Source organism: Myotis davidii, unplaced genomic scaffold (genome assembly GCF_000327345.1).
Source record: "Myotis davidii unplaced genomic scaffold, ASM32734v1 scaffold44, whole genome shotgun sequence".
Taxonomy (NCBI): domain Eukaryota; kingdom Metazoa; phylum Chordata; class Mammalia; order Chiroptera; family Vespertilionidae; genus Myotis; species Myotis davidii.
Genome location: NW_006299705.1, coordinates 16,185,833 through 16,213,213, shown reverse-complemented (window position 1 = coordinate 16,213,213; position 27,381 = coordinate 16,185,833). Strand labels below are relative to the sequence as shown.

General features: G+C 35.0%; 1 protein-coding gene across 11 annotated transcripts in view; it reads left to right on the top strand.

Annotated features, from left to right (window-relative positions):
* The window catches only part of MCTP1 (multiple C2 and transmembrane domain containing 1), a 422,223-nt gene that overhangs the window by 213,956 nt on the left and 180,886 nt on the right, over positions 1–27,381 (top strand). For 6 of the 11 annotated variants that reach the window (XM_015571629.1, XM_015571627.1, XM_006775532.2 and 3 more), the window contains 5 exons: positions 316–354; positions 7,136–7,195; positions 11,528–11,605; positions 16,570–16,740; positions 19,298–19,428. In XM_015571629.1, the coding sequence (XP_015427115.1) occupies positions 316–354; positions 7,136–7,195; positions 11,528–11,605; positions 16,570–16,740; positions 19,298–19,428 (479 nt within the window). The remainder of the gene's footprint in view (positions 1–315; positions 355–7,135; positions 7,196–11,527; positions 11,606–16,569; positions 16,741–19,297; positions 19,429–27,381) is intronic. The other 5 variants (XM_015571628.1, XM_006775538.2, XM_006775536.2 and 2 more) reach the window with 4 other exon arrangements.

Sequence of the window (27,381 nt, the reverse complement as noted above, 5' to 3'; positions counted from 1 at the left end):
TGAGACTCGGTGTGTTTTTTCCCAGTGAACAATTAAGATACTTAAAGTGTTCCATTCTATTTAAAATGTACTCTCTTTTTTTTTCGTAAAAAAAAAAAAATAATAATAATAAAACAAATGAACTCTCACCAGAAAGACTGCTTGAATGTTAAAGGTGTTTCTTCTAGCTGTATGTGAAAAAAAAAATTTGTCTTTTATAGTTTGTTGCTGGAAACTGTTTGCTGTTTAAATGTTAAGCTTCCTCTTGAAACCAATTGGCTGCCCTATTCTGTACCTGAGTGATAACATAATTAAAATGCTTTATTTCATTTGCAGACAATGCTAATGAGGAAGAGTTGGAAAAGATCAAGTAAGGTAATGCTTAGCATGTGATCTTTCAGCTTTTCTTGTTGAGAACTATCAGTCAAGCTGCTTTCCCAAATCTCTCTCATACCTCTTCAAATTATACACAGGATTTCATCACTCTTCAATTATTTATTTTTTTCATAAACTTTCAGCAAACCATGTGTTGCTTTTTAAGTAAATAGAAATCGCACTGATCAATTGCACCCAAATCATCCTCTTGCTAATCTCTGGTCACTTCTCAGCACCATTCTCAGCATCTGGTTTCTGTTATCTGTACCACAGGGTCTAGAAAATGTCTGCTCTAGATCAGGAATAAAATGATGAGGCGAGGGTAGGAACAACTTCAGAGAGAAGGAAAACCATGGAACTTACTGTTTATGTTCACCGAAAAGTCAGCCTAAGTTTTTCTAAACCCAAAAACCCCTGAATTGCTACACCTTTGGAGTGTATAATGAGAACAACTTTCCATCGTTGCCTCTTCTCACTTCAAGAAATAAAAACTCTTGGGAGTGAGAGGAGTCTATGGCTCCTATAACTTACTAAGCCCTGGCTCTTATAACTTGTAAAAAATATAAGATGTAAACTAAGCTTCTAATTTGTTCAGTGGTGGTATCACTCTTAGACACAAATAAGCACCAAAATGAAATGGACTTTTATGTGAATGCTCCTTAAAATAAATCAAAGAGATTGTATTTGTAAAAATCTTGTTTGCTCAAATCTCTATTTAAGAAGTCAGTACTTATTTTTACTAGTGACTAATTTTTTTAGACCCTGGAACGTGACAATCTTTTTTCTTCCATTCTGACTGAATCATGCTATTAAATTTTTCTTTGATTTCGCCATTTTTATTATTGTGAATGAAGAAAACACATGTCAAAATGTCTTTGCACTTATGGTAATGTCTTAACTTGCTTCAATAAATATTTCTTCCTATACATTTTCTTCCTAATTTTTGTAGAGTTAATAACCAAAAGATAATGTGGGTCACAAAAAAATTTTAAAAATGCAAAACATTTTAAGGAAAGTTGTTGAACATTTATGATTTAGTGTTCACTGTGTTTATATACTGACCAAAATAAAGTTTCAAGAAGTCTTAAAGAAGTGTTTGAACTGTTCATATTTGTATTACAATCTTTTCATTGTATTTCAAAATTAGTGTTGTATTAAAAGTATATATCTTTTAAAAATTCATGTACTTGGCTTTCCTCATGCATTTTTCTATTTATGATATAATACCTGTATAAAAATTTGTAATCCATTAATATGTAGCAATATTATCTCTTCCAGATGTAATTAAGATATAATGTTAGAGCAGGATATTATGTAGTATTTAGTATTAATTGGTAAAAATGATCCATTTTATTGTAGTATAAAAATAATAAATATAAATTCTTTAAATAATTTATTTAATCTATATTTAATTTTAATGATAAATTAAGTAAACATAAACCTACTTTTCCTTTGCTCTACAAAAATAAAAGTAATAATAAATGTATAATCTCCACTATTTTTATATCTAAAAATTTTTGAGCTTTTATTTATTATTAATAATCCATTTGTACATTCAAACTGGTACTTTTTTTAGCTTGCCATTAAAGATACAGAATTCCTTGTGTCTATGCACTCATTGGGGTATGTAGTGGATTATTTTTAGTGTATATTATAACATGGATTTTTGGGTTTTTAGCCTAAGGGATTTCCAGCTTTATAAAATTTAATGGGGATATAGAATTCTGAATAAAACAAAATCAGTTCACTCATTTGTGTTTCCTATGCGAACATACTGAACACTTGATAATTCATTCAAATTGTCACTGTCCCTTAAAACATTTTCCATATTTGTTCATATTATTGTTACAAGAGCAGAGAGACCACATTCACATAACTTTTATTATACTACATTGTTAGAAGTGCTGTATTTTATTATTACCTATTGTTGTTCATCTCTTACTTGCCTAATTTATAAATTAATTTTTATGTGGAGGAAAATAGCATAGTATATATAGGGTTTGGTGCTGTGGTTTCTAGCATCACCTGGGGGTCTTGGAATTTAACCTCCGCAGATAAGGGGGCACGACCATAAATTGTGCTTCCTGAGAAACTAAGAGATAAGTAACTATATTGTATAGTTTTACATTACTGTTTATTATGTTACTGTTTCCTAATTGAATCTCTTTTCTAATTTTTTCAATCTTCTCTAAAGGTCCTTGTGTAAGGATTTTTTCCTCTTTTATTTTTGGAAAGAGGATATACATTTTTGGCATTACATTCAAATACAGGTGTCTTACTTTTTATACAACTATGCTCAAAGTCAAAGGTGACTTTTTCATACAAGTAGGTCATTTGATTCTTTGGAATCTTGATTTATGGAATGAGGTCTTTCGCTTTTTTACATCAGGGCTGTGATATGCATCCTATCTTTGAGCACCAAAGGTGAATTTAAATCTGAGAATTACAAAATTTCTGACGAAGACTTACATATCATCAGATAATGTCATTATTTATTCTCTCCACTAAGGAGCTCTTTTCATTTCCTTGTATTTTCTTCAGAAGTAACCTCGGAGAGGGGAAAAGCTAAATTGACATTGTTTGTTTGTAATATGCACATCTCCCCTATACAAGTGAATCAGCTCATGGACTATCTCATTACTTATATATCCGCTTGTCATTTTCTTCCTCTTACCAATAATGGATTCTTTCCATGGAAATCTTATTATTTGTGGCACTCATATAACATGGGGTTGTGTTTGCTGTTGGAAATAAGAGATGAATAGCCAACTTGATGACAAGGAAATTGTAATTGCTGTTTAGGACTGACATGTATTATTTGGATACAATGTGTTACCACCTAATAATGAGTAGAAAAAGAAGTATACCTAGATTTACCTCTATATAAAATATATGCTATATTTGAATGGTATGTTAACTAGTAAATAATTATGAATTCCATAACATCTCCTCTCCTAGGGATGGTAACATCCTTTAAAAACACTTATTCTGGTTTTCATTAGCATAATTTCCAGCGTGTATATTTTTAATTCTCCCCAGATTCAGTTATTATAGAAAACCGTTATTTTAAGAAGAAAGGGATCAATGTCTCCCTAAATGTAGGCAACTGGATAATTATCCTGGTCAGAGAGTTTTACGTACGTGACAAATGCATTTGGCAGAGAATGGTAACACTTTGAGTTAGTGCAAAATTTTATTCTTTAAAAGAAGCTTATCATTGATAATTTATTCTGAGGTTAAATTATTCAACAAAAAGGTTTCATGAGCTTAGAAGAGAAGATGCATATGTATTTTGTGAATAAATTTAATGGGGTCAAATAAATGGAAAAAATTATGAAATAATTGCCTCTATCAGAGTGTAAGCAGGAATTATTTTGTACTCTATTGTGTGTGTGTGTGTGTATATTGTGTATATTAGTATGTGTGTGTTCATGTAGAAGAATGAGTTTATCAGTGGATGTGATAATAAAAACTTATGTGCTTTCAACAAATCACTTTAATTGTATGAGAAATAACCATTGTGATAATATATACACGTGCTGCAATTCATATTCTCAACAAAAGCAGTTTAGAATTGTTTTAAGAAGAGTTCATCCTTTGAATAATATAACATAGACTATGTGATGATGTCTCATTAGCATATCTCCTGTTATTTAATGGCTTATTTTTCAAGTAATATATCTTTTTATAAAGATTTTATTATAATCACTTAGCATAATTTTAATGAACTATAAAACACTTTATTCACTGGTTGAATAAAGCAATTTTTAATAAGACTTTGGCAAGAATATTGTTAATTTAAACTAGAGAATACTTTCAACTCTGTAATTCTGCAGGGCATAGTTAAACCTGACACCTTGGATGACACATTAAAAATGCATCAGTGAAACCTTCTAAGTGCTTTAATTTAAGAAATGGTAGAGAAACAAATGAACACACTTTTAAGTATCTCACACAGTCAGCCATAGTAAAAAAAAAAAAAGTCATTATTTAACAATTATCAGGCCCTTTCTACAAAAACCTCATATACTGATAATAAATAGGTAATATTTTAAACACTGCAAAAAATAGAAACTTCCTTGTTCGTTGATTCTCTCAACTGTTAGTGACCAAAATGGCTTTCCTTTGGTGCCTCATTTCAAAGTATTATATTTATGTATTTGAAAAAATGAGATGCTTATATGTTTTTGAAGGAAGTATAAAATTCTTTTTAAAATTCTTATTTTGTCACTATTTATACTCCTAAATTTTTGTTATTTAAAAATGCTATAAAGCCAATCTCATAATGAAGGCTTCTGAGATTCAGATTCTGAAGTGCAGCAATGAACAAAGGGCAAATGGCATGAACATTTCTATCATAAAAGACTGTATTTTTACCTCAATTACCTAAACTCCTAAAACTTAAAAAATTCTGATCATTAAACCCCCCAGTTCATCAATCTCATTTTGCTCTTTTTATACCAGTCACATAATTAGGTCATTAGCCTCTGTGTCAATTTGAGGAAGAATGGAAAGTATGGAGTTGGTAAAGTTTCAATATTAGTCACCTTAGAGCACCTGACACTTAAATGAATTTACAGTAATTATAGATGCTAAGTGGTTGTCTTATTTGTTTCAAATATCTTGAGTCTAGAGCCAAGACTTTCACATCCATTTAAGGCACCTTAACACATTTTACATTAAGATAAAAGTTACTATTAGTTTCACAGCCTTTTGTTATTGATTCTGGGGAAAGTATTTGTGTAAGGAGACTTCCAGCAATAATTTCTTGAATGTGATACTTGAAAAATTTTCTGCATGTTGCTAACTATGCTGCTTCATTTTAAAAGAACTGGGAATCAAAGTAAGAAAAGAATTGGCAATAAAAAAGAAAACGTGCATCTTTTCTAAAAATCAGAATAAGGTTTTTGAGTTAAACAATATAGTATAGTATCAAAAAAGACAGCAGCCATTTCACCTAAGGTTTATGCCCCAATGTCCAAATATAAGTATATTCCTTAAGGATTTTTTTCAGAAATTGATGTGACAGTGTGCTAAGTGTGACAAATGAGAACCATACTCACAAATGTAAATGAATTATAACGCTGTAGCGATAGTAAAACAGTCTTAAACTCAAGATTTTTTCCCTATGACTTCTGACATTAATCATGCTACCTGACCAAACCTTATGCAAGTAGTTTCAAGAAATAAATTTCATATAAGAAGCACAGGTAGATTGTATAGGTGATCCCTGATTTAATTCTACTTTTAAACTTAAATTATTTAAATTGATGCACATCCTAAAGTAGTCTAGTTCATTATTATTTTCTGACTAGAGGCCCAATGCACGAATTTGTGCATCAGTGGGGTCCCTTGGCCTGGCCTGTGGGATTGGGCCAAAACCAGCTCTCTGACATCCCCCAAGGGGTCCCGGATTGCGAGAGGGTGCAGGCCAGGCCGAGGGACCCCACCAGTGCATGATCAGGGCTCAGAAAGGACCACAGGAGGGCTCCAGGGCATGTCTGACCTATCTCGCTCAGTCCCGATCAAGCTAACCTACCGGTCAGAGCATCTGCCCCCTGGTGGTCAGTGCACATCATAGCAACTGATAGACTGGTTGACTGTCTGCTCCTTGGTGGCCAGTGCATGTCATAGCAAGTGGTTGAGCAACCCTAGCATGTCATTAGCATATTATGCTTTGATTGGTTGAATGGCTGACTAGATGACCAGACACTTAGCGTATTAGGCTTTTATTATGTGAGATATATAAGTTTTGGTATTACATTTGGAAGGAATATATATCCTCACCCAAATGAAACTCCAAGTGATTAATAGTCAACAAGTATTTATTGAGCATCTACTATGCATGAGGCATCATTTGAGGGGTTGGACCAGTACAGTCTTAGTTGCTAACACAAAATCACAGAATAATCAAATAAGTTACAAAACTACTTCCTCTTCATCACTATGTCAAAGGTTGATACTTTCCCATAACTATCACAATTTCCCCTTAATTTTACTGTAACCAACATCTAGAAACAGCATTAAAGTTTAAAGGGTGCATATAATTTAAATTTTCTGTTTAAAAGTAAGTAACTATGTTTTTTGATTTTCTAGAGTTGAATTTGTTTCACATTATAAAATCTCAGGATTAAGTAATAAAATACCCAACATGAAAGCACTGCTTTGTTTACAACCCAATAACCACCTTTTTCAGCATTCATTTCTTTTTAAATTTATTTTTGGAAAGCTCAAGTTAACTAGGTCATTTATATTATATATACATATATAATAAAACTAGGAAGATTTAGTAAAAAATTAAACCAAATTTGACTAGGTGTGTGCTTATAAGTAAGATTTCTGCTATTATTCTTTAAAAACACTCTGAAGGTCTATAGTGTTGTTTTGTTAACAGGAACAGGTATTATCTGGCTTATTTCAAATTCTTAAAATATGTTTAAACAGTTCTTTTTAAAATAAAATGTTAGACTTTCAGGTACATTAATCAACACTTGAGAATTAAGAGGTAAGTAGACTTTTTAAAAAAATTACAGAAATAATCCTCTCTATGCTTCACCACTATTGATACCAGACATGAATAAGAAAAGTTTTAATTATTTCAAGGAAAAAAATTTAGTTTGTAAAGACCCAAGGTGTACTTAGAATATGTAATTTTGGTTTTTTTTGTTTGTCTTTTGTTTAATTTTTAATTTTGGAGCTTTTATTTGTTTTGATTTTGTTGGGCTAATAAAGTATTCTCAAAAGCACCTCAAAATTTAGCTAAATATTTGTTTATTTTTAGGACCTCTCAAACAATGAAGTGGTTGGATCTTATTTCTCTGTGAAGTCTTTCTTTTGGAGGGTAATGTCTAAATCTTTTTATTAAAAATCTTGATTTTTGGTTCTAAATAGTAATTTTAAAAGTTAAATATGAACTAAGAAATTTACTTTTTAAAAATAGGCTCTCAAATGTATTCATTAGCCTTCTTTATTAACTTTGATTTTAAGTCATTCATATGACTGATTTATTTCTTCATTTGTAAAATCCAAGAACTTCATATTCTAAATATATTGTTTGAAGTCACTTCCTTGTGGGACCAAGTTTATCCCAAATTCTTAACAGCTTAGAGGCCCCCAGACCTTGCAGAAACATGATGGTGCGGTCTAAAGGGTCCGTTGAGGGTCTTAACCCTTCTTTTAAAGTCTGTTTCATCTGTTTGAGAAAATTTTCTTCTATTACAGTAATTTTATACTATATAGATACTAGATACTTAGTGTTCTTTCTTTGAAAAATCTTATAAATTAGAAAACAGCAACACTGCTTTTGATTTAAATAAAAAAAAATAAAAATTCCACAGAGAATTTGTTTTCAATGCCATTGCAATTTAACATTATTTACTCTTTCATGACTTAAACATAATGAACTCTCATCCTTTATTTCCTCTACTATAATTTTGCATTGTGCACAGTATGATTTATTACTAACGCACTTATGATTTTGCTTGCAAGAGTTTTTCTCTTTGAAAATTCGCGCTTGGTACATGGCTCTCTTAGCAATTGATATTGCAATGAAAATGCTACACTGGTAGGTCTTTGCCATCTTCTTTTTTTGGCTCTTTAACTGCTCATGACTGAGAACTACCTTTCTCTTTTAGAGTATTAAGATTTGTTGGAGTGTCTCTTAAGATGACTGGCAGGTACTAGATTAAGTCATGCACTGACTTGACCAGTGAGCAAGAATAAGCCACATCTATTTATTATCTGTACCTTCCACACACAGTTTTCTTTAGAACCTTTTATTGTTGTGAGCTTATTTTAATTATTACAGCCTCTTCATTTCCTTTCAGTCTACTGCTGGCTGCCTTCACTGATATAATTCTGTATCTTTGTTAAAATAATAATAATTCCTTTTATATGTCCATGAACAGAGTAACTGCTTTTGAATTGTCCCATTATCCTAAATAGAAAATGGATTTTTTCAAACATTTGTCTTTGTTTTCTTAAGACCCACAAATATGGTGAATTCATATGGCATACTCCTTTGCCAAGAGAGCAGAATTCAGGGGTGTTCTGCATTGAGTTTGTTCTTTATGCATCAAATGTGCAGACTGATTATTATGAATGAAGTCTTGTCATCAGGACCAACTCCATAACTGATAGTTTTTAAGGATTTCCCTTTCAACATCTTCTTTCCATTTTGCTACTTCCAAATGAGTCTTCCAGTTATCAGTACTTCCCATTTGGTTGCATTCATCCTTAAGTATTCTTTATTAACCTTTCTCAATCCTTGAACTATCTTATTTTAGAATAAGAAATATGCATATTTATAAGGTAACTTTTTTTTGTATTTTAGGTATAGTGATCTAATGTCCTTTTTTTCTGAAAATAAGTGACAAATTGAATCATAAAGGCTGAATCGTTAGGAGTCATTTATTTTGTCAATGAGGAAACTAAGGCCCAGAGAAGTGAGTCTATTGCCCTGAAGTCCCTAGATGATATGATCAGGACCAATGTTTTCCTCTCTGAATGTCATAGAAATAAATATTTTGGTGAAGATTTAAAGCAGCAGAGTTTCTTTGGGAGTCAATGGTGAATAGATATCTGATGTATAAATTGAGTTGCCTCTTCGTTTGTCTTTATTGACACCCTTTCAAATTCTTCTTGCATTATATGAACCTTCTCCATGCTTCTTAAGCCCCCAGTGGATGGATGTGTTTGAGGGCTATGATGTAGCTAATGTTTGAGGTCCCATTTTACCAAATCAGTGACCAAGTCTCTGTAAGTCAAACCTAGAATTTATTGTTTCACACCATATTGTTGGTGAAAACTGATAGATTACTTTTGCAAATTAACAACATTATAACATATATGATGATTTTTATTAGTGTATATTTGGGGCAAATATAATAATAGATTTAGAACTTTTGTTTGGCCACAATTAAGTTTAGGGAGGGTAGTTAAAACATCTGAAGTAAACATAAATACCTTCCTGACACTGTAAATTGTATCAAGAAGCAATAGAAATAGGAAAGAAACTTTAAGGATAAAAACCAGGAGAATTTCTCGAAGGATTATAGTGTCGGTGAATCATCTTCGAAGAATAAAAGGGATTGAAGCTCTATTATTAGATGAGATACTTCAAACTAAGCTGCACAAAGCACTGGGAGGGATTTCTGTAAAGGCAGCCGTGCTTTGAGAGGGTGGATGGCTGTAGAGCAAATCTACTTGTTGAACTTCATCTAGGAAAAGGAAACGATAGAGCATGCCTGTGCCTTGGTATTGAGCTAATAATTGCTTCACACTCCAGGCTTTGCAGCACAAAAACAGTCATTCTAGGCTGTCATTATCTTTTCTTTGTAGTGTCTCAGCGAATCATTTAATTAAATAAAAGCATGTGCACCCTCTGTGCTAAAAATAGAGGAAAGGACTGACTCCACACACAGCTACTGTAAAGGCACAAGCAATGCCTTTCATTCCAGATTCACAGTGCCTGGGTCTCGTTTGGAAGGATTAGGTTGTGTGCAGGTAATAAAATCCAGAATAACAAAAGCCAAAGATGATTACCACATTTCTGGAGATTAGTATAGCTGAGTGTTCCTATAGCCACATGTTAAGTCTAAATAGATTTTTTTGTTTTGATCTGTTTTTTAATCAGGATCTAGAATAATAGGATATCTCATGATACTAGTGATTCAGTTTTTCAACAAATGGAATTAATAAACTTTATTAACTAGAATTGGAATATTTGTGTTCTCAATTTATATGCAAGATTCTACAACTTCACCACCTTATTAATAGACATCGGGCTATAATTTCTTATGGAATACAGTTAATACTCAAATGCTTTATAAACATTATATGCTACAGTTAGTACCACCTGCTGGCTTCTACTGCTTCTAAGTCCCTGATTAGCTTTTCTCAATAATTAATACCCAAGAATGTATTTCCTTTAAAAGTAAGTCAAAATATTTCAACAGATCCTGTACAAATTAGTTTCTTTCTTTTGTACCATGAACTTAGGTTCTGTCTAAAAAATAAGATATCATGGGAGAAAAGAATCAATTAAGTATCAGCAACCACATATTTAAATTTCAGCTTTGCCAATCTGTAGCCATTTGGCTTTGAGTCGGGTATCTTCTCTGTGCCTCAGTGTTTGTTTGTTTTTTACCTTAAAAATACTTGTCATGGAAAACACTGGAGCATGAAAACTCCAGCACATAATAGCTGCTCAGTACAAGTTTATTTCTTTCTGTGTGATCTAATCTATCTTTCAGACTGACCTAATCTAACCCTTTCTTTTGATGTTGTTAAACCTGATAGCTCTCATCTCATCATATTGTTGTTTGGAAACGTCTAGCTGTTCTAGAAGTCATTTAATACAAACTTTTAACTCACTATTTCTTGATGTTCAGCTGTATCTTAATCCATCTCTTGCTGCTCTTGGTTATAGCAGTGAAGGGACATTTGGGTTGTTCTTTTAGTAACAAAGGCAAGTGCGATGTGGAGCCACATTTCTATTACTTTAGAGATATCTCTTTAATATTTAAAATATTAGCATGTGGGAACAGTTAACATTGTCATAGCTTTTTTCTGTTCATGTAACAATTGTTCTTCTAGAGCTTTATCACTTTATTAAAAATATATACACACATATGTAACTGTACATGTGTGTTACAAGTGTATAAGTATATATATGTGTGTGTATATATTACATAGATTATGTTTTTTTCCCCATCATCATTTATCCTCCTTCCTCCTTCACCCTATCACCTTTTTGACATTGGAAACAAAAGATATTATTGGAAACAGTCTCCAAAACTTTTTGAAGTGGCAGACTTGGGAAAATGATTCTTTCTATGATTTATTTTGCTGTTTCTTTTTCTGCTACACCTATTAACGAACACCAGAAACCACCCAAGCGGGATGCATCACCATATAATCTCTGCCCTTTATGCTCTTGACCACTGCAGCATTTTGCTACTAAAGAAAATAGTGGCTGGAAACTATATCATTGCATTGGCATTTATCTTCATTTTGCCAGAAGACATTTTCTGACAGTGATTTAAGAAGCAAATAAATATTTTTTTTTCAAATAATGTTTTTTGAAGAGTAATGCTAACCTCTGATTGAGGCGAGGTGTTGCTAGGGGCACCAAGCTTTCCCCGTACAGCTCTGACCGTTCATTTCCATCCAGACGTGCGGCAGGCCTGCGTTCCCTGTCCTGGGCTTCTGCAGAGCAGAGCTTCAGAGTGCTTATTACCAAAACGCACAAGTAAGTTCCACCATTCCGTTTATTTATTTATTTTCTGAGTTTGCATGAGCTGTGAATTCTCATGCCCAGCTTACTATTCTGAAAACCCACTCCCTATCCTCACCTCTTCTATGCATATAATTAGGAATTGAAATCGTGTATTTCTTATTAAGGAATAATATACATAAACTAATATTCTCTTTAAAATGCCAACTCACTGATTCTAAAATCCTACTAAAGGTAAATATCATTGACTCAGACTTTGAAATGTATTTTGTTGCCTGGCATCCTGATATCCTTTATGAAGTCTGAACTGGGATGAATATTCCCTTTGAGAGAGGATGTCTCACTTCTGTGTGTGGGAGTCACGTGGGTCACATGTTGGAAATATACATGTGACTCTGCTCCACAGAAACTGATTCTCAACCAGGAGGATGAGACCCTCTGATTTCAACGAATTGCCCACTAAAACTTGGGGACCACTGCTTTAAAAATCTAAAGATTATTTCTACCTTTTGCAGAGCTGGTTCTTTGCTTTGAAGCTAGGTTGGTCTTCCATTTTATTTTTTCTCCTCTTTTCTTTCCCTCCTCAAATAGAATTCTATTTCAACAAGGGCATAGTTGAAAACAGTACCTTAAGTAACTACTAGTAAGTACCAACTGTAATATGTTAATTTTATTGAGGGACATGTATTTGTTTAACGCTCCTTGCTCTTTAGCTGCTCAAAAAGTAATTTTCAGTTGACTGGTCAATATTTCAATTAATATGTATTATATTGATGTATTTTATGAGGGAAACAACATTAACAAAGGAAGGAAATAATAAACAAACTTCACCTAGTTTTTCAGTAGGTCCGTACTTCTCTCTGTAAACCCTCCACATGTCTAGATCAATATGCTTTCCTAACCAGTAAATTTAGAAGCAGGACTAAAGAAGGTCTTTAATTAGCATGCATCATATCCATGCCAGTGAGTGGATAATTTTATAATCATAGTGATTATTATAGTTATGAGAACATAGGAGAAGGCCAGTGTGCATACACCTTAGAACTTCTAACACGGCAGTTCTCACACTGAACATGGGTCAGAACCCCCTGAGTGAGGGCAGGTGCAGCCAGAATGTGGGCCCACCCCCAGAGCTTTGGATTCAGTTGGTCTGAGATGGGACTAAAGAATCTAAATTTCTAACAAGTTTCCAAGTGACACTGATGCCATTGATCAATGGACTACTCTTGGAGAACTGCTATACAGGGGAAGGAACCTGAACAGAGCAGCAAATGACTCAGAGGTACCTTGGAGACCGAGTGGTTCTCAAAGGTTTTTCTTTCTTTAGTTTTGGAATTCCACTTGTCCCCACCCATTTGATGAGCTCTCCAAAACTTCAACTAAAAAATATAAGTAAAAGTAATAAATTGCTATCTTAAGCAGGTTAAATCTTTGTTTATGGAATATATTTTTTTCTATGCAGGCCCCTCAACACATACACACACCCTCCCCAACCACCATTACCCCTACCCCATGTAGGAAAATCTAGAATTGCTCTCTTAGTACACTTGGGGCCATGGAGTACAGTCTGGAAAACCATAGATAAGAAAGCATGCCAAGTTACATAGTCAGAAATTGCTAGAAAGATGCATGTGTATATGTATTTTAAGCACTTACCTTTTTTACTGTTGGTAGTCTAACTTTATCTCTTCCCCCATACCTTATAATTTTATTTCAAGTTCTTCCACTTAGACTAACTACTTATCTGTTTCATGTCTATGCAGTTAATCAAATCATAGCTACATTAATGGAGTTTCTTTTTAAAAGAGTACCATTTAAACAAAGAAAGTTGAAGAAGGAAAAAATCACTTCTAAAACTGATATCTGATTAGTGTGTCTTTGGAGCCCCACCCCTATTTGCTCTTTAAACCTTTTACAGAGATCAAGTTAATCTCCGCATTCAGTAGCCCTGTTTTGTATAGAAATATTCTCTCTACCTCTCCCCCTTAGCTCCCCAAGTCATTTTGGAAATGTTCTTCCAGGTTATAGAAAAGCATTTTGTAACAATGAATGAGAGTAGGTAAAGCCTTCATTAAGTTCACCTTATTTCTGTGAAAACATGAAGAAGCCCATGGAAAGTATTCTTTGTCCTTCCACTCCATGTCAAGTTCTTGTCCTCATGTGAAAAATGGGAGGAGGAGCATGCGAATAAGGGTTTCAGACATGGTACCATTCAAAACCCTAACTTAGCCTTGCTGACTGCAGATGCTGTGTAACCTACTGTTATTTTACTGAGTGTTATGTATGGCTTCTGCTTCTAGAGTGCATAGAAAATGTCATTAAATATATTCATGAGCTGGAATATTGTAAGTATGAATACATGTGCTTATAAAATAATGCTGTAGAAGGTGATTTCATGTATCAGCCATGTAGGAAAATCTAGCCTGGAATTTCAAATATATTCAACTCATTAAACTGGGGGGTGATCTTTTAGCAACCTTATACTTAAATGATTACTTTTAAACCACGAGAGAGTCTCTGCCCTAAAGACAAATACTGGGAGAGGCTCAGGAATAAAGGTCAGAAATGCTGGGTTCTAGTCACATATCCTCTATTTATTAGCCAAACCACTTATTTCTGGGAAAGCATGAAGGATCCCATGGAAAGCATTATTTGTCCTTTCCACCCCATAAGTCAACTTCTTGTACATCTAATTCCTCACCAGTAAATTGGGAATAGCAGTCCTTGCCTTCCTGCTTCATAGGATTTTAGTGGAAACTACAGGACACAATGTACACATATGCACTTTTAAATTCTAAAGCTCTCTATAAATGGGTAGTTTTTAATTCCTTGGTCTTCGCTAAGATAATTATTTCTTCTTGCTTGCCAAAAAATGCGTTTTCTTCTTTCCTTCTTTGTCACTCCTATTTTTTAACAAAAGTTTCAGACTCAAAGTTTAGAATCCTATCTTTAAAGTCCACTGTCAGAGGTGGTCTCAACTGTAGTGGAAGGGGAAGGGTGAATAGACAGACAGATGCTGAAATCTATTGCTGCATTATATAATAAATAGAGGCCTAGTGCACAAAATTTGTGCATGGTAGGGTCCCTAGGTCTGGCTGGCAATCGGGGCCAATTGGGGCCTTCCTGCTGCTGGCCAGGGTTTCCTTTGCTCTGTGCCACCCCCTGGTGGTCAGCACATGTCATAGCAAGTGATTGAACTCCTGGTCTCTTGGTCAAACTCCCAAGGGGACACTTTGCATATTAGCCATAGATAGATAGATAGATGATAGATGATAGATAGATAGATAGATAGATAGATAGATAGATAGATAGATGATAGATAGATAGATAGATAGATAGATAGAGATAATGAATATGAAATCTTAAAACTAAAAAAACCCCAAAACCCTGAAGATCGCTTGGTGCAATTAATTCTAAACAATTATATTAATCTGAGAAATCCCTGATTCAAAGACAATCCAATGTGTAAAACAGATGGGAGCAGTGGGGCTCTAGGTGAAATGGGCATGGAGTCCTGTGGAAGTTACAGGTGCCCCATGAACCTGCGTTGTACTTCAGAACGCAGTGGAACACTGCTCTTGGATCTCACAGAGGTGAGGAATGTGGAGGCCAAGGTCCATGTTGCTATCAATAAGGCGGAACCATGAAGCAATGTTGTTCAAAATTTGCTGACCACCATGGTAGGGAAGTATATAATGTGCTTTAGAAAGCTCTGCACTGAAATGTTTAAATATTAAAAGTATTATCTTTTAAAGAATATAGTTTTCATTTTCCTAATAAAAGCCCCAGAAATGCATGACTTTTGATGAGGACAGATAAAAATGTCTGGCATTACTATGATGTAGAATAAAAATAGGAATTCAAAGTGGAAGGGGGAGTTATACAAAATAGGCTATAACATTATAATGTTACATAGAAGGAATTGGGACAAAAAATGGAGCTAATTCATAATTTAGAAATGGAATAATATGAAGTTGAGAGAAAAGTTGAATTTTTTCATGAAACAACGATGAGTGAAGAAAACATACTTGACAATATAAAAGAAATAGCAGTCTCTGTGTTTCTGAATCCAGATTGTAAAGATTTTAAAAGCCACTTTTTCTGGCTTGTTTTATGAGCTATTTAATTCAAAGAGAACAGATAGTCATCTTTAGTAGACTTGTTAATTTTCATAATTTCAGCTTTGGTTCACTGACTTGAATATTGTGACTCAGAATTGAGGATAATAAAAAACATTAAAGAAAATATTTAAATACTAGAATGAGAAATAAACATATCATACCTGCCAATATAAGTCACATATGTAATTTTTAAATTTTGTATTGCAAGTTTCAAACATAGGCAAGACATTTTGTGTGGACATATTGATTTTGTCTTTTATGGTACCTTAAATACTTCTTTAGTGAGCTGAAACTCTTAATATGGCAATTGAGACTTTTAAAAGTGACTGGAACTTACAACTAATCTTACAACTTAAAACCACCTGTAAAATCCATTTGTAACATGAAAAATAGGTATTAAAAATCCATAAATAATTAAAAATTACTATCACAGTGTGGATGAAATTATATTTCATATTTATATTTATTTTATGCTAATCTTGACACGGCCATATTTGATACATGTAAATGGTCTCTGGTATTCTTGAAGTACCTACAGCTTGTAATATAAGGAGCTGAAAAATTAGACTTTATTTTGAGCACTCACCATTTTTACATAACCTTAAATTTATCATGAGATGATAATATAGTATTAATAATTGCATAATTAATAAATAATCCATAAATAATTTTTATTTAAAATTTATAACTGCCTCATTTTTATTTTTGAAAAATTGTTACAACTTTGGAAATGGTAATGCCAAATGAGGTGTTCTGGTATAAAACACTATAAAATCACTCTCTTTGGAAACAGTAATGCCAAATGAGATACTTCGGTTTAAAACACAATAAGATAACTCTCTTTTCTTTTGCCAAAAGTTTCAGACCCAAAGTTTACGTCTGTCAGATGTACACAGAAAATCGCATCTTTGGCGAGGAATAGTCAGTATCACGTTGATTGAGGGGCGAGACCTCAAGGCCATGGATTCCAATGGGTTGAGTGACCCCTACGTGAAGTTCCGGCTTGGGCATCAGAAGTATAAGAGCAAGGTGACATGTCTCTTTGTGTTCCTGGCGATATTTGGAAAGCAGTGGTTAGTTAATAGCTATGCTTTGGAAGATGAAAACTTTTAAAAAATGCTTTACAAAACTTCTTTGAACGTCATGTCAGCAAAGAAAACCAGTAATTGTATTGGATCTCTTACTTTATGTGCTGTGGGACCTTGGGTAAACTACTTAACTTCACTCTGTCTGAATTTCTTCATTTATAACACAGGAATAAACGTAGGAACTATCTTTCAAAAAAGAAAGGCTGCAACAAACCTAAGTCAATGCCTGGCACATAAAGTGTTCAAAGAATATTGGCTGCTCTTATTATTGCAACAAGTACTAGTATCAGTGCTACAAATGCATCATTTTACGTGCCATAACAATCTGTGCAGATTACTCTGAGTCATTTTATTCAAAATGATTTTCACCAGTGCAAATTGAAAGTTGTTTTAAAATTTATTTAGAAAACAAATAGTCAAAATTCCCTCTGTGACTACTAGCAGTGAGAAATGGCCATCACTTTGCCTCTTCATGCCCTAATTTCCCCATCTGTAAACATGAGAATTAAAATAGTGCCTACTTAATAAAGTTATTGTGACGAATGAATGAATATGTTACACATGTAAAGGGCTTGGAACACTGCCTTACCCATAATAAATAATAAGTGGAAGTAGCAGGAGGAAGAGGAAGAATAGCATCAGTAATAATAGGTATATTGTATAATACCAATTATATTAGTAGTAATAATATATTAAATAACCATATTGCTATATTAATGAGAGGAGTAATAATAATTAGCAAAGTCATAGTTATGTTTGGGCCACATGTCTTACCTGTGTTGTATTCAATTTCAAACTCTTTAATGACCAGCTTCATAGACAGCTTGGGACAATTGATCACATCCCTCTCGTATTAAAAATCACATTCTACCTCCATGGGAATATCTTGGCCTTGACATCACTGTTTTCAGGAAGTTTTGATAGACAGCCTACCTCGGTTCCTTCTGGCCCAGGAAGTTTCATCAGTAGTTAGAGATATCACAGAGCTTACTTGTCTGAGGTAGTGAAAACTGCTAGCGCCCTGATCAGTTACCTTACTGAGTGCCCCCATGGAAGGGGAGGGCGTCATTTCTGACCTGAAGGAAACCAGATGGGAAGGGCAATCCTAAAAATGAAAACTGAAAATTTAGGCACTTTATGGCCAAATAAGTAAGATAGACCACTCCCCAAAATATCATAGGCATTCATGCGAGCCAAGTTATGAGTCACTTGAATTATCATAGCATCCACCCAGTGCCATCTTTTTTTCTGCGACGGGCTTAATCACATGTTTTAAAGAAACTACTGATTCCAAAAATAGGTACCTATGGCCACATCTGTCTTGTCCTTTATCAATTAACATCATTTCCATGTTCTGGTAGGCTTCAAACATTCCTTATTTTTATAGTTCTGCTCTTTAAGTATGAAATATGAAACCAGGCTATTGACACGTGTCGCTCTTTGCTCTTTCTTCCCACGATCTATTGCTGGTTAATTTCAGATGATGAACTTTAAAACTTGTGATTCATTTGCATTACCTTTGCACATAACATACTTCATTGCTTTCAGAGTCTTCACATCGGAAGATCTGTCTCCCATACATTAAAAAGAAATAAAGCCACCACATGCCCTCCTGCTAAAATGAAAGAACAGGGAAACAAATGTGAATGTTGTTTAACCCAATGGAGGATGGAATTTTACATCAGTATGGGTCACTTGATTCATTGATTCCACCCAGTGTCTTATCTGAATACATGAAGTTACAAAATTGCTCTTCAGATAAGATATCTTCCTTGTATGTGCAACATGGAGATTATATACACACATATTCATATTAACTCACAAACATTTCTGGCATATTGTTTTGGGGAAAGAGATCTGAAGCTCTAATCAAAGACTTGAGCTAGAGTCTAGATAACTAAAACATAATGACCCAGGGTGGGTCACTTGGTCTCCAGGTCTCAGTTTTTCCATATATAAAATGGAGATGATACATCAGTGCTCTAATTCTAAGATATAAGTTTACCTGGCCACCCCAAAGCTACTTGTTTTTCCTCCTGTTCCCATAGAACTTTATTTTTTTAAATGTATTCAGCTCAAGAATCCCCATGTGAAGGGAAGTAAGAAAATAAAAGAAACCCTGGGAATCGTCATCTTTCTTTATTACGAGTTATATCTTTGTGTATTAGCTGGTTATGTAAAATAAATGCTAGTGTCGGAGTGAGCTATTTCACTTATAGACTATGTTTTTGCCTTTTCTATGTAATACATATCTCTCAACTGTTATTCATGATGATGAGGGGGTGACTTTGGTTTTCAAGACACATCCTTCAGGGTCCTTTCAGACAATATGCAATAAAGATGCTAATGACTCATTTTCAGTATTTCTGGAAGCTTTTGTCACATCTCACACTTACATGCTTTTCTAGACAGTACCTAAAGTTTGATTTAATGTCTCAAGTTACATTGTATTAGAGACTGATATGGGTGAAACAATAATGACTGTTTTGGTTTTGCAGATTATGCCCAAAACTTTGAATCCTCAGTGGAGAGAACAATTTGATTTTCATCTCTATGAAGAAAGAGGTGGAATTATCGATATCACTGCATGGGACAAGGATGCTGGGAAAAGAGATGATTTTATTGGCAGGTTTGAGCAATTTGATATTTTTGGTTCACCCTAAGGGGGGAGAATTTTGTTAAAATAACATTTGCTTTAATTCTGGTTATTGTAAATGATCCTGACTATTTTGAAAGAAGGGATCTTATCATAGTAAGGCTGTGCTTGGGTGAACTGAAAACTAGGTTTGAAAACTGACCAGTAGGTGGCAGTTTTGACCAGTTGATGGACAGGCGATCCAAACTTGATATCCAGGAATTTTCTCCAGATGTCAGAAACATTGTGCGTAAAAGTTATGGGAGTTGAGAAAGAGGGATCTCACTTGATATAAGATACTTAAAGGAACAAAGAGCATATTCATAGTCTGTAAAGTGATCTGAGATTATATTACTTTTCATAAAGCATATTGTGACCATAAAATGCATTGTTTCCTAAAAGTCCCTACAAGGCAAAGAGTCTTTATAATCTCCTGCAAGTTCATAAATTGGTAGAGTTCCCAAGTTTTAGTGAAGAAAGCATTAAGTGGGGCAGATCCATGTTAATCTGATAACGCAGTGAAGAAAGGACTGTTCTGAGGCTTACATGACATTTCTGCACAAAGACAGAGTCACTTTGAATGCCTGCTTGGTTGCTTGAATTGTTTTCTCACCTTCAAAGCATATTTTTATATTTCTTGATAGTTTTATATGTGTCTTTATAGCAAAACACTGAAACCTGCCAATACTGAAATAAAGGATGCTGTACAGAAGATTCTGTTAGTTCAGGAAATTCTTTCCTCATTGTAGTTCACATGATTCCAAGTCTGTAAACATACAGCCTGAAGAACTGCCTGCATACTAATAAACAGAATATTATGCTGGAAAAGCAAAAACAGGATCCAAACCAACATATCTCTATCTATCTATCTATCTATCTATCTGTGTGTTATTCTGATCTATATTGTTTCCTTCACAGGATTTTAAAGTGAGAGGTCAAAGATTAGCTTTCATTAACCTTTAACATTTAGCTTATATGATGAAATGAGAAAAACACCACTGTAACCAAATAGTATGTTACATTTCAATCCTTTTAAAAGGGCAGGCCTTTGTTGCATTTTTTTTTCCTCTAGTGAAACACTATTCTCAGATTTTTCTTGAAGTTTATCTAGATAACTACCAGTTTAAGTAGCAGTATACAGTTGTTAATATTAAATACATTTTATTATAATTATGTGTCTATATTTGCCTCCCTCAATATACTGTGCGCTTTTTCAAGTAGATATTATCTAGATTTTCTTGAATAATTAATTTATTTTCATTATTTGTAACAACCTTAGCTATATTTAGTGACCAAAAGATAATTGGAGTCCATTGGGCGTGGCTCAGTTGTTGAGCATTGACCTGTGAACCAGGAAGTCACGGTTCAATTCCCAGTCAGGGCACATGCCCAGGTTGTGGGTTGATCCCCAGCGTGGGGCATGCAGGAGGCTGCCAATCAATGATTCTCTCTCATCATTGATGTTTCTCTCTCTCTCCCTTCTTCTTTGAAATCAATGAAAAATATATATTTAAAAAAATAAAGATAATTAGAATGACTGTCACATGCAACTTGCTATCTTAATCTTATTACTTTTATTCCACAGAACATTAGTAAAATCATTTAACTCCTCTTCCCGGTGATTCATGATGCTCTTCATGGGCTGGCTCTATGACCCTTCTACCCTGAACTTCTGCTATCCTGTTCCTTGCTCTCTTTGAGCTGTGCTAGCCTCTTTGCTATTTCTCAAGCACACTGAACACTCTCTCACCTCAGGACTCTTCCCTCCGTCTGTAAGACTCTTCAGGTGTCCACCTGCCATGTTTCTTTACCTCCTTTAGGTCTGTGTACAAATGTCATGTCAGGGAGCATCCATACCAAATCTATTTAAACTTGAAACCCCTTTTCCTAAATATTCCCTCTCCCCTATCCTGCTTTGTTTTCTCCATTGAAGAATCACCACTTGACATACTGTGCATTTTTAAATTTATGTTATCTTTTATTTCCCATCACTAGAATGTATGCTGTATGTGGGTTTTGTTCCATGAGGATTTTGAGTGTTTTGTCCAATATGGCATCTTTGATGCCTAGAAAAGTATTTGGTACATAATAGGCACTCAATAAACAGTTGTCAAACTTTAATGTAAATACCTGAAGCTTGATTTAATACTCAAAATTATGGTTCTTCCTTCTCTAAATAAATACTCAATTTGATACCAGATATTAATGAAAAGGCAGTTAGAGCAATGTGCCTTAGTGGAAGGTACAATTATACTTCAGTGTAATTGAGGAAAGATACTTGAATATAAAAGGGGAGAATTGATGAGTTAAAATGTGAAAGTGCCTGAGTAATCTTTATACTTAAAAAGTACTGAATTGTTTTTTGAAGGAAAAAAAAAAGGTAGCCTATACCTTTATCAAGTTACATATATCATAGATGTTATGATATCTAGGCAGTTAATGCCCTCTGGTTGTTAAATTTTATGCAAAAAATAAATTCGCCATTTATATAATAATAATAATGATGTTTTACAACCTAAAGGACCCTATTACACCATCAGCTCAACATTAGGCAATAATGAGGGTGGTTCATACAACAATTTTCCAGATGCACAAAGTGAGGCAGCTGGAGGTTTAAAGGTTGCCTAGTTATTTTGAAACTGGATGATCTGAGACTCAAATCCAGGACTCCTGACTCTAAAGCCCTGCTCCTTTCACGTTGGTTTTATATTCAGAATGTTCTGAAGCACTTAAGTGCTCAATAAAATGCCGAGCAGGCAGTAAACCAGCTTGGGTTGTGTACGTCATACTGTAAGTTTAAACAGCAAATTCCGCCTGTCACTGAACTACAGATGTCAAATGAAGGTGACATAATGTTAATCTGCAGGTAATTATTTAACTTTCTGATCACCTTAATTTTGGCAGGCAAGACGGACTGCCACCTTTACGATAATCAGCTAATAAATCCTCACGATTGTTGCACTTTTATGCAGAGCAGTAATCTGAACAAATTGGCTGCTGACAGCTGTGGTAAATTGCCAAGAGTGAGTGCTGTCAGAAACAAGTTGTTTTTATGAACATGCAGAATAAGAAATCCCGTGCCAAGCAATTTTATCCAGTTGGAGTTATTTGTGATCCAATATAGCAAGATTTATAGCATTATTTATTAGTGTGCAAAATATTTGTTTATCTGTAAACTGGCATTGATTTGGGGTACATTTATTTTAGGTTGGTGAATTGCTACTGACTTTATTTGTTGCATTGTTATCAGGGCTGGGGCTTCCCATGACAACAAAGGTGTAAGCTTGAGTAGAGAGCGCTATGTCAACAACATTTTTATTAATGATATAGGGTAAGAAAAACTTCTTCCAAATGGGCAACTTGTGGGTGAAAAACAAATGCTTTAAAATTCTACAGTCATAAAACTAAATCTGTACCTGAGCACTTCATGCTGAAAGAGAAATGTGGGGTGTGCAGGTGCACTCACTGGTGTATTCACGTGTAGTGCGGCAAATGAGGAAAACAGCATTTGTTTGGATATTATCCAAATTAATGTTTTCTGATAGTTGAAGGTCAATGCATCTGAACATTAAGCATTCTATAGATTCTGATTTGCAATGTTTCTTATTTGTGATACCAGTACTATGATAATTCTTTTACTTCTGATGTAAAAGAGAGCAGGAACAGTCCTCATGCATTATTAATCTGAAAGCACATAGATAGATCATCAGAAAGTTCTATACGGAAGAGAGTTCTTTTACAAAATCATAATATTTCACCATTTTTTCTTACTAGGGATTGAGTACAATATTTCATTAGGAAGATAGACAATATTTAAGTCAAGAATGGAATGTGTCATTGATGTTCCTCTTGGTTTTTCAAAAACTCAACCTAAACCAAATATATTAAGATTTTAATCTATTTGCTTTTGTGGGTTACTATTTTTCCTTCAATATTTTCTTAGAAAGTTTATACTCACTGCAATATTTCTTATACAATGGGCAAAGTTTCCAAAGTGTATATTAAATAGTTTGTCTTTGAGTCACTGAATGGGAAATTTCACAAGCTTACAGAAGAATGCTCTGATAAAGTAATGCCCCTAAAAGATGATTGAATGGTGACAACCTCTGACAGGAGAAAGGTAACAACAGCATTAGCATTTTATAGTGCCAGAGATGGCATAAAAACTGCATAATTGTGAAACTTGAAAACATTTTTAACAGTAACATATTGAATTCTTTATAATGCAAAATTCCAAAAAATTAGGTATTTTATTGATTTCTAAGATTTTATAACATATCATGTATTATTACTTTCACTCATATAAAATACAGGGTGTCCCAAAAATGTATTTACACATTAACATCTGATAGCTCAATTTTGAAATGTATTTTAATAAATACTGCCTTTACGATTATTCACAAAGTATGTGTATACATCTTGGGGGACACCCTATAGTTCCCATATATTAAGAAATCTCAAAAAAGCTTCATAATTCTATTATTAAATTTGGTCAAAATTATATAAAATATGTTTTTAAAAAATAACCCCCACCAAAGAAATTCAATGAAGTCTTGTGTTTTTATTCTGAAGGCTTTGTTTTTAAATGTCTTGCTAATCATGATGGCTTCATAATATCATTAGCTAATACTTCGAGGCACACCATCCCCATAGAAGTTCATTGTCAATGAGCGTAGATGAACATTTCTATTGCTAATATTCTTCTGGATAGCTTTGACTTGTCTTGGCTGAATTCCTGTTAGACCTGATGGTAGCACCTTCGGTGTGTAAGTCGGAAGGTGGCTGACAGAGAGCTCTGCTGGAAGCGTCAGCTCTGCATACTCTTGTTTATCATTCTGTTCACTTGTGCTTGTTCAGTTAGCACTCTCTTCTATCCACGGTTTACTCACTGGGCTCTTTTAAAGCAAGTGGTGTCCCTCTTGTGGAGATTAGTTCAGTTACATGTAGATTACATAATCTGTAAATCCACTTGCCAGGGCATATGTGAACTCCAATTTAGTGAAAGCAAGTCAGCAAGTGAAGGGCCACTGTCAACCTCTCCAGGTTATGCAGCTCCCAATTTCCCCTCAAAATACTTGCAGGCCATACACAACATATCAGATATGTGCGCCACCTGTGTTAATGCATGCGTAAAATATTTATGAAATTTGATTCCGCTCCTATTTTTAAATTACTTAAAAATGCAAGTAGGTCTAACATTTATGTCCTCTATTAATGGAGGGGAGCGGTTGCTAGTGGGGATGAATTTCTTGCGATATCCTAAGAAAAAGAATTTTTCTGAGATTCACACCAAAGGATGGGATATAATAGAAAGCTTTAGTTCTGTGGATCAAACCCCTGAGTTCCCAAGGTTTAATTTCCATCAGCCCCACCAGGAAGAAGTCCCATGTTGCCTTTAGCAAGGCTAAAAACAGAATTTCCCGTCCTTGTTTGCACAGTCCAATACAGCATCAGGCTAGCTTGATTTGTGTTTGCCTGCTGCAGTCCATCAGTCCATTGTATGTGGGGTCTGCAAGTTCGCATGGCTATTGAGGAAACATGGGCGAATGCAAGGAAGCCAAGAGCACGCCAAGAGCACAAGAGTCATGAGCCACAAGAGCAACAAGAGAGCAACAAGAAAGAGAATTTCTTTGTTCAGGAGATTATGTATTCCCAACTTCTCATGTGCTTGTAGTGGCCATGCCCATTCTGGCCAATGATCTTTGTTCCCACGTGTGACTGACAGACAAGTAGCTTCCCTGTGTCACTCCAACTTTACTGGGCATGTGTCTTCCTTTTGTTGGATCCCTTCTCACAGTGTTTTTCTGGGAATAGGCCAGTGGTTCCCTGGGGAGTGCAAAGTTGCAGCTTCCTGGGGAATCAGCCCAAAGGATATGCCTATAATGTCTGGCTTCCCCCTTTGCTCCTTTCCTATTATTAATAGCTAGCTAATTACAGCAGTATCCCCGGCACCCCAGTGGTCTCACACATGTAATTAGCAGCCAGGTTTGCACAAGACTATTTTATCCAATAGGAATATCATTGGCCACTAGCTCAGGTATGGCAGATAAAATGGCAGGGGAGGAAAAAGGTGATAGAAACACTGAAATTTCTCTCTTTGAAGTCGTAGGGGAATATGTCACCAAATAAATATTCCTTCCATGTGGCTAGATAAATGCATAGAGTTGTGTGTGTGTTTTTTTTAAGTGCAAAGAACTTAAGCTTTCCTATGGGAGACAGGAAATGTAGTTTGATTTCTTGCTATCACTTAATCTCTCTGAGTCTCAATTTCCCTATTTATGATTATAGTAGCTCTGGGATCTTCACTTTTGACTTTGTTTCAATTCTTCTATTGATTGATTGATTGGTAAGTTGGGTTCAGTACAGATAGAAAGTTTTGTCATTTTTCATTATCAAACTAATAAGGCATATGTGATAAAACTACAAACTCTGTGGTAGTTCTGAAAATTGAGATGTGAGAAACTAGAAGGCTTCCAAAAAACTGATTTCCAAAACCTAACAAAGACCTGACAGCCCAAATGCTTAATAAATAGTGAATAAATGAATGAATGAGTGCAATAAGTGTTGGAAAGAAATTTCTCTAGGAAGACAATATCAGAGTGGTAAAGTGAGCGCATTAAATGCCAGTTCCACTCTGCCACTCTGCCCTGGGTAAATTTTAGCCTCTACAAATGTCACCTCCTTGTGTGTAAGTACTTTAATATGTACAGAGCACCAACTATGTTCCAGGTGCTGTGCTAGGTGCCTACCCTCAACGTGTGTCAGGATATTGACAGGGAAAGACAACTACAGGTTATTTAAATGAGAATTAGTAAAAATTAGTGAAGCAAAGATAGATAGAGCAGTTGTCTTGTTCAAACACAAAGAAACAGTTGAGCCCTAGCATGGGTGGTAAAAGAATTACATGCTGTCTAGAAGGTTTAAGGAGCGAGTCAGCAAGTGACCTCAAGCTGCGGGCAGGCTGTGGAGGGCACCGTTACCTTGCTCAGGACATTTCATTAGAGGTGGGGAGCCACGGGAAGGACAGGGGCAGGTTTGCATGTTAGACATCTGTAACTAAGGGGCCTGAATGGTACCAATGATTTTTGCCTAGCCTATGCCCCCTAGAAACAGAGCTTGAGGCAATGATTAAGTGCTGATACTTTATTGGGAGGTACAGTCCCAGCCGCAGAGTGAGAGAGAAGACATGAGGCAGGGAAGACCAGGAAGCAATGTCAGGTGATATGTTACTGGGCTGGCCACTGTTTCCCGGGTTTCAGAGACACAGCTGATTGCTCAGCAGGGGCCCCTACTTGGCCACATGTGGACAGGCAGTGTAGAGGATTTCACTTAAAATTGCACCAGAGGATTACTCCTGAGCACAGTTTTTAGATGAATAGGAGATATGCATAACCTCAACTAGCAAAAGAACCTTGAAGCCATTAATACTCTCTTGTCCAATATATTTGTATAAATAGACATTTTCTGCATCAGACTGATTAAAGTCAAAATTCTGAAACATTAAATATAGAACAGGACCTGAGACTATTTCTATGAGTACACTCAACATGGGAAAATTTAGTTGTAGCAGAAAAGCATAATCCTCCCTATAAATTATAATGCTAATTTAAATATTATTGGTTTCAGAGTTTTAAAAATTCAATTTGTAAATTTTTCTTATTTTATTATCTTACTAGTGGCCTGGTGCATGAAAAATTCAATTTGTAAATTTTTCTTATTTTATTACCTTACTAGAGGCCTGGTGCATGACCCTCAGCCTGGCTGCCCCCTCTCACAGTCCTGAAGCCCTCAGGTGCAGGAGGTGACACCCCTATCACACCTCTGCTGCTGCTGCTGTCATCAGTGCAAGCCTTGGCCAGCCCTGCTTATCTGAGCCTTGGCTGGCCCTGAGCAGATGGGCAGCCGCCATCCGAGGCTTGCCTGCTCCTTGCGCTGGCCCTGGGTGAC